The 14,532-nt window shown below is 48.1% G+C and overlaps 1 protein-coding gene across 2 annotated transcripts in view; it reads left to right on the top strand.

Moving 5' to 3' along the window:
• Positions 1-14,532, top strand: part of LOC142007573 (hematopoietic lineage cell-specific protein-like) — a 92,408-nt gene that overhangs the window by 60,678 nt on the left and 17,198 nt on the right. For both annotated transcript variants that reach the window (XM_074984264.1, XM_074984263.1), the window contains exons 8-11: positions 5-115; positions 1,631-1,686; positions 13,253-13,322; positions 13,655-13,797. In XM_074984264.1, the coding sequence (XP_074840365.1) occupies positions 5-115; positions 1,631-1,686; positions 13,253-13,322; positions 13,655-13,797 (380 nt within the window). The remainder of the gene's footprint in view (positions 1-4; positions 116-1,630; positions 1,687-13,252; positions 13,323-13,654; positions 13,798-14,532) is intronic.

Here is a 14,532-nt window from a genome sequence, read left to right as displayed (position 1 = left end):
GTAGACTATGCTGTGGGCTTTGGTGGGAAGTTTGGGATACAAAAGGATCGTCAGGACAAATGTGCCCTCGGCTGGGAGCACCAGGAAGAGTTGAAACGTCATGAATCTCAGACAGGTGTGTGCAACGCCAGCTGTGGGGAGGCATGTTTGTTTGGGCCAACCTATGGTGCATTTGACCCAGCTAAATCTCAGGGCTGCCCAAGCTGCCCTGTGATCCAGATGTGGGAATGATGAGAGTTGAAATACAATGGAGGGCATGGTGGGGGTTCAGATGCCTGGAGCAGTAGAGGTCAGGGAATGGTCCATGTCAAGAGGGCAGCAGCAGCCAAACAAGGGCTGGAGCACCTGGATCAAAGTGTGTTGGAGGGCAGAGCACAGGAAGTGCTCACCTACAGCAAAAGAGTGTTGGGGGGTACCCAGCTCATTAGGGGGTGTGCTATGGGGATAACTGCCTAGACCATTGGGAGTTGGACTATGGTGAGGGCACCCTGATCACAGGGGTAGAGCTAGAGGGAGGGCACTTTGCACAGATGGGGAATTCATTCTTGAGGGGTCTATTCTGAAGAACAAATCCCCAAGTTCTGGGGTTTGGACATCTCCCCGGTGGCCACCTGCTGCCTTCCAAAGGCTGGCTGCCACTGTTGATGTGCCACTGCCCTGTCAGAAAATCTCGTGCATGAATTTTATCATTGGTTGTCAGCAAATAACCTTCATGAAGAGCACCTGCCATTTCAGCACCTGCTGCCACTGAGGCAATAGTGCACAAACAAATGCAGACCCTGCACAAACACCCTTTAATACTAAAACAAAAAAGCATTCCAGTAGCACTTCTACTGGACTGGTTTGTTTTTCTTTTTTTGTTTTGGTAGTATATAGACTAGCACGGCTATCTCTCTGTTACCCTTTAATATTATACTTGTAATTTGAAATTTGTCCTACATTGAATGGGCTCCATTCCTATGCAAAGCACCCCCAGGCCCATGGTCTGTTTTGGATTCCAATTGGGGGCATGTATTACAATCAGACTTCCAGAGTGGGTACTTGGCTATGGATCTGAAATTGGCTTTGCCAGGATATTCTGTAGCGTTGACTGTGTGTCAAGCATATTTCTGCAGCATGCAGGAACAGACACTGCGTAGGGCACAATCATTCAGTGATTTCAGGGACCATGTGTGGAGGCTTTTTCCAGTGTTTTCCCAGCTCCAATGCAAAGGACTTGCTAGGCCTCTGGCTAAGACAAGATGACCAGAATTCTGAACCCTCTGCCTCAAGGCATGATCTGGAGGGTCGGGAGGGTGTTCTCTCCTTTGTAGTAGTGCCCCGGGAATGCCAGGTGCCTGATGTGGGTTTGTCATTTAATGGGGTTTTCACACCTTCGACAGGAGCAGCACCAGTACCTGACTAAATTGGCCATGGCTTTGAGTGGGATGGTTCAGAAGGACAAATTGATTTGTTGGGCTGCTTCAAGCAGTTCTTGTTTGTTCATAAGTTGCTGAAATGGGGCAAAATCCTCCGTCATCTCTTTGGGCCCAATCCTGCCCCCATTATGCAAGGCATCTCCCAGTGAAGTCTATTGAAGGCTCTCCTCCACCCATAGTTCCAGGTAAACTGAAACCTTTTTGTGTTGCAGACTATGCCAAGGGCTTTGGTGGTCGGTATGGTGTGCAGGAGGACAGAGTGGATAAGGTAAGTCTGCAAGTCTGCTGCGCTTAGCACAATTCCCCCATTATGTTCCCAGAACCCCAAACTTTTCCCCTCTGCAAAGGGAAATGACACCTGCATGCCTCTTCTCCCAGCCTTTCCCTGTGCAATTGCTGAGCTGTGGTGAAGGAGGGACGGAGCCATTGTAGGAAGCATGGAAAGGTGGGAAGTGAGAGGAATGGAGTGTGGAGAGACCAGGAGGCACTTCAATTTGAAGTCCTGAATTGCACTACATGAGTTTAAGCAGATCCAAGACAGGGGTTTTTGAATGAGGAGCAGAAGGCTGTCCCCCAAAGAAAAAGTTTCTCTAAACAGCAATTGAATGAGCAGGGCTACAATGGGAACCTGGCAGGGAGGAGCCATTACTCTCATTGGTTCCTCATTCTGAAGGACCTCACTCACTGTAGACCCAAAACTACTTTGCACACAAATTTGGTGTAATTTCCCTTCTGTCTTTCACCCATACCTTTTATTATTAATTAATTACATCAGAGATACAGAACCACGAGCCTGGGGTTACAAACATTTCTATTTATATGTGGGTTTCTGCAGTATTTTTCATCATCTTCATGAGTGTTTGTGTGGCCTTTCTGCTGTCCATCTTGGCAGAGTATACCACACATTTGGGCCTTGGCAGCATCTGAGTTATGAGAAATGGCTTAGTTTGTGCTTGGTTTGGCTGAGTTGCAAAACTTTTGGAACCCTGTGCTGTGCAGTCCTAGTTGCTTAGGTATTTTCTTACTGAGTTCAGAAGCTGCAAAACTATGGGAAGCAGCCTGAACATGTACATGCTGGGAAATGAACTGTGTGATCAATAACATTGGGGAGTATGCGCTGAGATCAGCTCCAACTCTTGCATTGAAGTCACCCAAGATGTACAGTTGTTCTGATTGGGCCTCATGGCCTTCCTGCTTAGGACACTTCGGTGTGGGAAAAATGAATGACAATGGACAGCGTCTCCTTGAACTGTGCACGTACCACAATCTGTGCATCACAAACACATTCTTCCAAACAAAGCCACAGCACAGAGTGTCGTGGAGACACCCACGCTCGAAGCACTGGCATCAACTAGATGTGGTCATCACTAGGCGTAATAACCTCAAAAATGTCCTTCTGACACGCAGCTATCATAGTGCTGACTGTGATACAGATCACTCGCTAGTTTGCTCCAAGCTCAAGCTGAGACCCAAGAAGCTGTACCTCTCTAAACCTGCTGGAAGGCCCCGCATTGACGCCAGAAAGACGGCAAACTCAGAGAAAGCTGAAAAGTTCAGACAGACCCTCCAGGAAAATCTGCTCAGTGGCCCTGGGGGCGTCGATGCGACATCCAAATGGCAACATCTGAGGGATACAGTTTACAACACGGCCTTGTCGGTGTTTGGAAGAAGAGCTAGAAACACGAACGACTGGTTCAAAGCTAACTCCAATGAGATGATTCCAGTCATTGAAAAGAAGCGCGCTGCACTCCTGGAGTACAAACGCTCACCGAGCCAGAGTACCCAGGAAGCACTTAGAGAGGCCAGAAGAACAGTACAGCAGACAGCCAGGCGCTGTGCCAACAACCACTGGCTCCAGCTATGCAGCACCATTCAGACCTGTGCCGACTTTGATAATCTCAGAGGAATGTACTAGGGTATGAAGAAGGTATTAGGACCCACCCAGAACGAGATGGCACCTCTGAAATCCAAATCTGGTGAAGTCATCGCTGACAAAGCCAAACAGATGGAGCGCTGGGTTGATCACTACTCCGAGCTGTACTCACGCGAGAATGTTGTGGTTGACGCAGCCCTCGATGCCATCGAGCTCCTAACAGTAATGGACGAACTGGATCAGGAACCGACTGTGGATGAACTGAAGACAGCCATCGACAGCACTGCAGCTGGAAAGGCCCCTGGTCAGGATGGTATACCACCAGAGGTAATCAAATGTGCCGCGGACACACTCCTGGAACCCCTGCATGAGATACTGTGCCTGTGCTGGAAAGAGGGTGAGGTTCCACAGGATATGCGTGACACTAACATTGTAACGTTGTATAAGAACAAAGGAGACAGAAGCGACTGCAACAACTACCGAGGAATCTCCCTCCTAAGCGTCACTGGTGAACTGTTCACTCGCGTCATCCTTGGCCGACTCCAGAAGATTGCTGAGAGGGTGTACCCCGAATCGCAGTGCGGATTCCGCTCAGAGAGGTCTACCGTTGATATGGTCTTCTCTCTAAGGCAGCTGCAGGAGAAGTGCAGGGAGCAGAGAAAGCCACTCTACATAGCCTTCATCGACTTGACCAAGGCTTTTGACTTGGTCAGCAGGGATGGTCTGTTCAAACTGTTCCACAAGATAGGCTGTCCTCCACAGTTACTCAAGATGATCCAGTCGTTCCATGAAAACATGAGAGGAACCATCCAATATGACGGCACATTATCGGATGCTTTCAGAATCAGGAGTGGCGTCAAACAAGGATGTGTGCTTGCTCCGACATTGTTCGGGATCTTCTTCGCACTCCTCCTGAACCATGCCTTTGGATCTTCAACAGAGGGCATCTTGCTGCACACAAGATCCAATGGGAAACTGTTTAACCTTGCAAGGCTGAAAGCTAAGTCTAAGGTGCGAGAAGTCCTCATCAGAGACATGCTGTTCGCAGACGATGCTGCTGTAGTGTCTCACACAGAAGACCAGCTTCAAAAACTGCTGGATCGGTTCTCCAAAGCGTGCAAGGACTTTGGGCTTACCATCAGCCTAAAGAAGACAAACGTACTCGGTCAGGATGTTGCTGAATCCCCATCAATCAGCATTGACAACTATACGTTAGAGGGTGTCCACGAGTTCGTCTACCTAGGGTCCACCATCACTGACACCCTGTCGTTGGACACTGAGCTAAATAGGAGGATCGGAAAAGTGGCCACAACTCTGTCCAGACTCAGCAAGAGAGTGTGGAACAACAACAAGCTGTACACTCACACCAAAATGCAAGTCTACAGAGCCTGCATCCTCAGCACCCTCCTTTATGGCAGCGAGACTTGGACCCTGTATGCCCGCCAGGAAAAGAGGCTGAACGTCTTTCACTTGCGCTGCCTCAGGAGCATCCTTGGAATATCATGGAAGGACAGAGTGACCAACACCGCCGTCCTCGAGCAAGCTGGAATCCCAACCATGCACACCCTCCTCAGGCAGCGTCGACTCCGCTGGCTTGGCCACGTCCATAGGATGAACGATGGAAGGATTCCAAAAGACATCCTGTATGGTGAGCTAGCCTCTGGCAAAAGACCTCCCGGACGCCCCCAATTGCGTTACAAAGATGTCTGCAAGAGAGACCTCAGAGAGGTAGACATCAGGCTGGACAACTGGGAAGATCTAGCAGACGACTGCAGCAGATGGAGGCAGGGGTTACACAAGGGCCTTCAGAAGGGCGAGTTGAAGATCAGACAGCTAGCGGAGGAGAAGCGAGCACACAGAAAGCACAATAAGGACTTGCCAGACACCCACTACATCTGCAAGAGATGCAGCAAGGACTGTCACTCTCGTGTGGGTCTTTATAGTCACAACAGACGCTGTAAATGAAGTCCTCAATTGGAACTTTGAAGGGCGCGATCCATAGTCTGTGCAGACTGAAGGATGCCTAACTATGCGCTAAGATCATGGCTGTGCAGTAAATTACCTTTGTAGCTGCCTACCTCATCCCTACCACGGCACCTGTGGCCAGATGTGCTGCTGGCACAAAAGAAAATGGAATGTTAGGTCCCAGAGGTGCAGCATGTGCAGATCAAAGTGTTGGACTTGTGGTTCGATTTTCATCTCCAAGGATAAGTGATTTAGAATCTGATCTATGCAGGTTCTTTTACTGCACTCACACTGCAGTATTTCTGAGTGAGGAGCTGAAGCGCTTCCAATGAGGAAAAGATTTTTCTGAACAGGGCTACAGTGGGATTTATTGATGTATGTAACTAAGAGCTGTTATTTGTGGTATGTTCTCTCTCCCTTTTTCCCCAGAGGGAGAATTTTTTATGCAGTGGGTGTGTGTTGTTCTGGTTTGGTTTTCATTGTTTTGTGGGTATCTTATCTGCATTTCTCCATGCACATTTGTCAGGGCTCTGTTCGACCTCTGGCACTCTGAGTGCAGAAAGTGGGGGTCTGCAAAAATTTAAAACACTTTGCCCATACACAGGCTTTGCTTTAAAATTTCCCAAGGTCACAGATCCCCTGAAGGGTATGCTGCCACCACCCAGATAATATGAAAACCCCTTAACCCAGGAAAATACACGTGGGATTATCTTCCCGTGAAGGCACCCCCAAGCTCTTAACCCTCTCTCCAGAGAATCCTCAGACACAAAAACTGTAATTGCTTTAAAACAAAACAAAAAGCAGTCAAGTAGCACTTTAAAGACTAGCAAAATAGTTTATTAGGTGAGCTTTCGTGGGACAGACCCACTTCTTCAGACCATAGCCAGACCAGAACAGACTCAATATTTAAGACACAGAGAACCAAAAACAGTAAGCAAGGAGGACAAATCAGAAAAAGATAATCAAGGTGAGCAAATCAGAGAGTGGAGGGGTGGGCGGGAAGATCAAGAATTAGATTAAGCCAAGTATGCAGATGAGCCCCTATAGTCACTATAGCATTCTTGATCTTCCCACGAAAGCTGTCCCACGAAAGCTCACCTAATAAACTATTTTGCTAGTGTTTAAAGTGCTACTTGACTTCTTTTTGTTTTGATAGTGTATAGACTAGCACGGCTTACTCTCTGTTACAATTCAACATGCTTTAAAACAGTGATTTGTTCACAAAACAAGGGAAAATAAATCATGGGCTACGTCTACACTGATAAAAAAACTTTGAAATGGCCATGCTAATGGCCATTTCGAAGAATACTAATGAGGCGCTGAAATGCATATCAGCAGTTCATTAGCATGCCGCTGGCCGCGGCACTTTGAAATTGCCGCATTTCACTCCCACATGGCTCATCCAGGTGGGGGTCCTTTTTGAAAGGACCCTGCCAACTTGGAAGTCCTCTTATTCCTATCCCCTTTCAAAAAGTACCCCATCTGGATGAGCTACACAGGAGCAAATCACGGCAATTTCGAAGTGCCACAGCCAGCAGCATGCTAATGAAGCTCTGCATATGCATTTCAGCACCTCATTAGTATTCTTCAAAATGGCCATTAGCATGGCATTTTGAAGTTTTTTGACAGTGTAGATACGGCCCTGTAGTCCAGAAAAATGTTCATCAATGTGTGCATAAACCAGGCCACCAGGATGGGATGAAGTCTCCTAGACGTCTAGAAATGGTTGCTTTGCCCAGGATGCGGTTTTCCCTAAGTCCAGCCTTGTGTGAATTTACTCACCTTGGAGAATGCATGCAATCACTGGTATCGGGGAGTGGATCCATGCTGTCTGAGAACCTTCTAAATGTGTGAGAATGTACAGATCACTCTGTGTTATAGTCAGGCTTCCCTCTAATTTTTTCCATCCATGGGTAGAATAAATGTTATGTGCACCAAGGCATATGGGGATGTGGACCACCAGCACAAACATATGCTGTTGGCTGTGGGTGGTGTAGGTACTCTGCTAATCAGCTGGGCAGTATCTGAATATGTTCTGGGCAGCTGCCCAAGCACTCAGTGTACAGGGAACACTGGTCTAAGGCTGTCTTTCCCCTACCACTTGTCTCATCTGCAAACTTTACCAGCACTGGTTTGTAAAAATATATGCTCCTAGCTCAAATGATGAAACCCTTTACTAGCACTAATCCTACTTCTGCATGTGGGAACTAATGATACGGCCAAGAATGACCTTGAGCGGGTTACTGCAGATTATGTGGCACTGGGAAGAAGGGTCAAAGGATTTGAAGCGCAAGTGGTGTTCCTGTCTATCCTTCCTGTCGAAGGGAAAGGGCTAGGTAGGGACCGTCGAAATGAGGAAGTAAATGCATGGTTACACAGGTGGTGTCGGAGAGAGAGCTTTGGATTCTTTGATCATGGGACGCTGTTCCAGGCACAAGGATTATTGGGAACACATGAGGTCCACCTAACCAAGAGAAGAAGGAGCATTTTTGCAAGTAGGCTTGCAGACTTAGTGAGGAGAGCTTTAAACTAGGTTCGCTGGGGGACGGTGACCGAAACCCTGTGGGTAGAAAAGAACTTGGGGGCCGGAAAGAAATGCAAAGAGGAATGTACAACAAAAGTGGACCCTTGGTTCGAGTAGTGAGGGCAGGGAGATTGACTGGTTATCTAAGGTGTTTGTACACCAATGCCAGAAGCCTGGGTAACAAGCAGGAGGAATTAGAAGCCCTGGCTCAGTCCAAGAACTATGACTTGACTGGAATAACAGAGACTTGGTGGGGTGACTTGCATGACTGGAGCGCTGCCAGGAAAGGGTATAAACTGTTCAGGAAGAAGAGGCAAGGGAGAAAAGGAGGAGGAGTTGCACTGTATGTAAGAGAGCACTATGATTGCTTGGAACTCCAGTACATAGAGGGAGAAAAGCCTGTTGAGAATCTATGGGTCAAGATTAGTGGTGTAGGCAGCACTGGAGATGTGGTGGTTGGTGTCTGCTACAGGCCACCAAATCAGGATGATGAGGTAGATGAGGCTTTTTTTGGACAACTGAGAGAAGTTTCCGGATTGCGGGCTCTCATTATTCTGGGGGACTTCAATTACCCTGACATCTGTTGGGAGACCAATATGGTGGTACACAAGCAGTCCAGGAAATTTCTGGAGAATGTTGGGGATCACTTCTTCGTACAAGTGCTGAAGGACCCAACCAGAGGTCGTCCGCGGCTCGACCTGCTGCTTACAAACAGGGAGGCACTAATAGGGAAGGTAGAGGTGGGGAACAACCTGGGAAGCAGTGATCATGAGATGGTAGACTTCAGGATTCTGACCAAAGGAAGGAAAGAGAGCAGCAAATTACACACCTTGGCTATCAGAAAAGCAGACTTTGACTCCTTCAGGAACCTGATGGGCAGAATCCCCTGGGATGCTACCGTGAAGGGAAAAGGAGTCCACGAAAACTGGCAGTATTTTAAGGAAGCCCTATTGAAGGCACAGAAAGAAACTATCCCGATGCACAGCAAGAGAAGTAAATATGATAGGAGACCAGACTGGCTTAATGGGGAAATCCTTGGAAAACTTAGGCACAAAAAGGGAGCTTACAAAAAAGTGGAAGCTTGGACAGATGTCTAGTAAGGGGTATAAACATGTAGCTTGAGAATGTAGGGCAGTTATCAGGAAGGCGAAAGCACAACTGGAATTGCGACTCGCGAGGAATGTGAAGGATAACAAGAAACGTTTCTACAGGCATGTTACCAAGAAGATGGTGATCAGAGAGGGCGTGGGGCCCCTACTGGATGAGGGAGGTAATCCAGTGATTGATGATGTAGGGAAAGCTGAAGTACTTAATGCTTTCTTTGCCTCTGTCTTCACGAACAGATAGCTCCCGGACTAATGCGATAAGTGATGCATTGTGGAGGTGGACAGCCTTTGGTGGGAAAAGACCAGGTTAGGAGCTATCTAAAAAAGCTAAATGTGCATAAATTGATGGTCCCGGACCTAATTCATCCTATGGTTCTGAGGGAGTTGGCATATGTTGTTGACGAGTCTTGGCTGTTATCTTTGAAAAGTGGTGGAGATCGGGAGAGATCCTGGATGATTGGAAAAAGGCAAATGTAGTGTCCGTCTTTAAAAAAGGGATGAAGGATGATTAAGAGAACTATAGGCCGGTCAGTCTTACATTAGTCCCTGGAAAAATCATGGAGGGGCTCCTCAAGGAAGTCATTTTGAGGCACTTGGAGAAGGGGAGAGTGATCAGGAGTAGTCAGCATGAATTCATGAAGGGCAAGTCATGCCTGAGCAATCTGATTAGTTTCTACAATGAGATAACTGGCTCTGTGGATCGGGGAAAATCAATGGATGTGATTTATCTGGACTTTAGTAAAGTTTTTGATCCGGTTTTCCACAATATTCTTGTCGGCAAGTTAAAGGAATCTGGATTGGATAAATGGACGGTAAGATGGATAGAAAGCTGGCTAGAAGGTCGGGCCCAGAGGGTAGTGATCAACAGCTCGATGTTGGGATGGTGGTGGGTTTCTAGTGGAGTGCCCCAAGGTTTGGTTCTGGGTCCTGTTCTGTTCAACGTATTTATCAATGACTGGATGAGGGGCTGGATTGCACCCTCAGCAAGGTTGCGGATGACACTAAGCTAGGGGGAGAGGTAGATATGCTGGACAGTAGGGACAGGGTCCAGACTGACTTAGACAAATTGGAAGACTGGGCTGCAAGAAATCTGATGAGGTTCAATAAGGACAAGTGCAGAGTCCTGCACATGGGCCGGAAGAATCCCAAGCATTGTTACAGGCTGGGGTCCAACTGGCTCAGTAGTAGTTTTGCAGAAAAGGATCTGGGCGCTGTTGTGGATGAGAAGCTGGACATGAGTGAACAGTGTGCTGTTGTAGCCAAGAAAGCTAATGGCATATTAGGTTGCATCAAGAGGAGCGTTGCCAGTAGATCCAGAGAAGTGATTATTCCTCTTTATATGGCTTTTGTGAGGCCGCATCTGGAGTACTGTGTCCACTTCTGGGCCCCCATTTACAGGAAGGATGTGGATACACTGGAGAGGGTCAAGTGGAGGGCGACCAAAATAATTAGGGGGCTGGAGCATATGACTTATGAAGAAAGGTTGAGGGAATTGGGACTGTTTAGTCTGCAAAGAGAAGACTGAGGGGGGGACTTGATAACAGCCTTCAGCTTACTGAAGGGAGGTTCCAAAGAGGCTAGAGAGAGGCTGTTCACAGTGGTCATGGATGGCAGAACACGGACCAATGGTCTCAAGTTGCGGTTGGGAAGGTCCAGGTTGAACATTAGGAAAAACTTTTTCCCTAGGAGTGTGGTGAAGCGGTGGAATGGTCTACCCAGGGAAGTAGTGGCGTCTCCATTCATGTAGGTGTTTAAGTCTCGCCTTGACAAAGCCCTGGCGGGGCTGATCTGATGGGTTGGTCCTGGTTAGATCAGGGTGCTGGACTCGATGGCTTTTTTAGGTCTCTTCCAGCTCTATTGTTCTATGATTCTATGATTGTGTAATGCAGACAGATTCCAGCCATCAGCAAGCAGGCTTGAATTTTGGGGCCTCTGAATTTAGTTTATGAATTGTTTCTGCATGAGCTAAAGGCCATGTGCCTTTTAGCTAAGGCTGTAGCAGGTTCATCAATCTCATGGTGTAGGTGCCACCAGAGGAGGACTGACTGCCACAGCCGGCAGGCCTGGGTTATAACTGCAGGACCTCACTAGAAACGTTTCCAGTCATTGATGATTCCCCACTTATTGTCCCTACCAAATTCATGTCCATGAAAAGCATATCAGGGACCATGACATCTGGTCTCCCCCTGGGAAATCTGGTCTTTTGTATGTTTTTACTCTATAATATGAGAATTTTATGGGGGAAACAAGCATGACTCAAATTGAGGCCCTGAGCCAAAAGGGAGTTGCAGGAAGGTTGCAAGGTTATTTTAGGTGGGACACAGTATTGTCAACCTTACTTCTGTGCTGCCTTCAGAGCTGGGCAGCTGGAGGATGGTGGGTATTAGCCAAGTGCCCAGCTCTGAAGGAAGCACACACTTAAAGCAGCAAAGAAATAAGGGTGGAAATGCCATGCCATGCCATCCTTCTGTGCTGTTGCTGGTAGCAGATCTACCTTTAGAGCTGGTCTCATAGCCTGCAGCCACCACTCTCCAGTTGCCTGGTTCTCAAGGCAGGGCCACTTCCAGCAGCAGCAGTGAAGTAAGAATAGTGACAGAGAGATAGCTGTGTTAGTCTGTATTCTATCAAACCATGTATTAAGCAGTCGAGTAGCACTTTAAAGACTAACAAAATAATTTATTAGGTGATGAGCTTCCATGGGACAGACCCACTTCTTCAGATCATAGCCATGAGTCTGTTCTGGTATGGCTGTGACCTGAAGAAGTGGGTCTGTCTCACAAAAGCTCCTCACCTAATAAATTATTTTCTTAGCAGTGAAATAAGAGTGGTACTACTGCAACTCCCCCTACAGTAGCCTGGTAACCAGGCCATTGCTCCTTTTTGGGTCGGCACCCCCGCAATTACAACACTGTGAAATTTCAAATAACGGAATGTATGATTTTTAACATCCTATTTGCATGAAATTGCCCAAAATGGACTATGAATTTGGTAAGGCTCTACTCATTTATAATTATTGGGAATTCTGTCAGTTTTTGATCCATTTGATAAATACTTTATTGTTTTATATAATTCTTAAGCAGAAAGTTGTGCAGAGCTAAATCTAATGCCTTACAGAAGTCTGCTTGCCTACTTGGTAAAAGTGACTGTGTTGATATAAATAGTCTTCTGAAAGAATCTGTTTCACAGAATAGCACGGGACATTTCAGAAGGAAGAGGGCAGTACACTGTGACTTTTCAGCTGACCCCCAACTCAGCTTCAAGGAAAGCACCAAAGCCTCATACATGGAGAAGGCAGCCTGAGAGTTGGTGAGGCAGAGGCCTAGATGAGGGCTGCAGGAGTTCAGTGGGACAAGGGTAGCTGAACAACCTGCCAGGGACCTGGAAACTGGAAGGGGCCTCTGGAGGGAAGCTGTATCTAATGCCTGATGCAAGGCTGAAGCAGGAGAGTAGCAAGGAGAATTTATCATCTGGCCTTTCCAAGGCAGAGAGTCAGGATCAGAGGGCTGGAGGTGGGGGAAGGCCACACAGCAGTAGAGGGAGTCGACTACTGACTTCAAAGCCAGAGACCTGAAGCTAAATGCTGGAGAGGACTAACAGCAGGGGAGCTGCAGGACTGCTGTCTCCAGAGCTGAAGCCAGGGGAGTAGTGCAAGGTTAGCCAACTGGGAGTAGTGGCTTTGCACTCCAGATGGAAGGGCTGGGCGGTGGACCTGACAAAATAGGAGAGGACTAAGGAAGAGCTCAGGTTTGGTGGAAGATCTTTACCCAGAGCCTTTCCACAAGTTTGCATTCTATTTCCATCTCAGACTCACTCCAAGTTTATACATTGTTAACATATCAGGCAACATGTCCTGTATTTTTTCCCCTGCTGTCCTTTCTGAACCAGCTGTCTGCTGCTATATCAATACTCCAGTCATGTGTATTAGCCCACCAAGTCTCCGTCATGCCAGTTATCTCACAGTTGTTTTTATTTATTAGCATTTTGAGTTCTTCCTTTTATTCCCCATCCTTCTTGCATCAGAATACAGACATCTAAGATACTAATTTGATTTCATGTCCTCCTAACAGCTCTGTGTTATCTTTCCTTTATCCCTGCTATGACAGCCCATGCTCCCCACAAATTCTGACCCTTCTCCCAGGTCTCAATGTTGTTGACTCTCCTGTGGCCTTTGGTCACTTGCTTCTGTCAAACCTAGTTAATCTCTTCACTAAGTTAATGAGTCTGTAGCCAACTATGCCCTTCCCCTACCTAGATAGGGACTAGAAAAACCCAGATGAGTACCTGGCTGAGCCATTGCCTTGGGGACTCTGGCTCTGCTGCATCTCTTCTATGGCATGCTGGATATGCCCTTCTCTTCCCCTTGCAGAGTGCCGCTGGCTTTAATGAGATGGAAGCCCCAGCTTCCGCATATCAGAAGACCAAACCTGTGGAGGCAGGTAAGACATTTGGAAACAGCCAGACTGCCTAGCCCTGGCCCAGCAACTGGGAAGGGCCTGTATTCCACAGCTGTTCCTACAGCCTCCACAAAGATTCCACACCATGCATATGGCTGCGGTCACTGTTTGGGTTTGGCTTACAGGGTGGATGGAAGAGATGACAACTTCCAGCCTGGACAGTGGGTTCAATATGGGGGGATGGAGGCAACCCATTAAGAGAGGGGCAGACTCCAGTGGGTTTGTCTTGTGAAGACAAGGGAGGCTGACTAGGTCAGGTGTTCCAGCAGTCTGACCCAGGCTGTTTGTTGCTGAAAAGTCAATCCTTTGTGCAGCTTCCAGTGGAGCCAGAAGCCTGAAATCACAATTTGAGAACATGGCCAAGTCAGCTGATGAAGAGAATAGAAAGCGGGTGGAGGAGGAACGACTGAGACGCCAGGCCCGGGAGCAGCGGGAGCGACAGGCAGCCAAGCAACAGGTGAGGAGCTCAGTACCCAGCCCTGACAGGTGTTGCAATGCTGTTTTGTTCCCCTGGTGGGGGCCAAGCTTTGGAGTGCAGTGCACTGCAAGGCGTACAGGTGGGCTATGGACATGGCAGCTGAAAATCATTGTCTCCCTTTCTCAGGCCAGGCAGGGGCTTGCCTGAAGCCCCTCAGTGAGTTAATGTTGGACCCAGGCATCCTGATTTCCTGGACAGTGCCTGGTCTGCCTGCCTCAGGGCAAACACACACTAGGGTGTGGACTGTCCTGAAATGTACAGTTCAAGTCCAGTGTCTGGGACTGAAGGACTCCAAGAAAGCATTTGTCTTGGAGTCCCTGCAGTGGTGCTCCTCTGTTATCCAAGGCTTGGGGATGGCACCAGCCTCTTCCCAGTGGGAATTGGGGGCTGAGGTGGGCCATAGCCCCCTGCTTCTCCTTTTCCCTTGGAGTCTCCACCACTGCTAAGAGCTGCCCAGGAAGCCTGAGACCCCCCTACTTCCCTCAGCAGTGTGCTTGAAGGGGTGGGACATGGGCTAGGCACTGCCCTAGCATGGGGCTCCCCACAGTGTCCTGGACTTCCTGGATGGCTCATACCTCAACCTGGATCCAGCTTCCAGTCTGGTCAAGGGGCAGGGCATCACTGGAAACAGGAGGAACAGGGGATGGGGTACAGAGGGGGTGGGGCTTCTGCACGTGTCCTGGATTTTCATTGGAAAAGGTGGTCACCATAACA

Source organism: Carettochelys insculpta, chromosome 1 (assembly GCF_033958435.1).
Source record: "Carettochelys insculpta isolate YL-2023 chromosome 1, ASM3395843v1, whole genome shotgun sequence".
Lineage (NCBI taxonomy): Eukaryota > Metazoa > Chordata > Testudines > Carettochelyidae > Carettochelys > Carettochelys insculpta.
The sequence above is the reverse complement of the archived record's forward strand: the minus strand, read 5'-3'. Positions and strand labels throughout refer to the sequence as shown.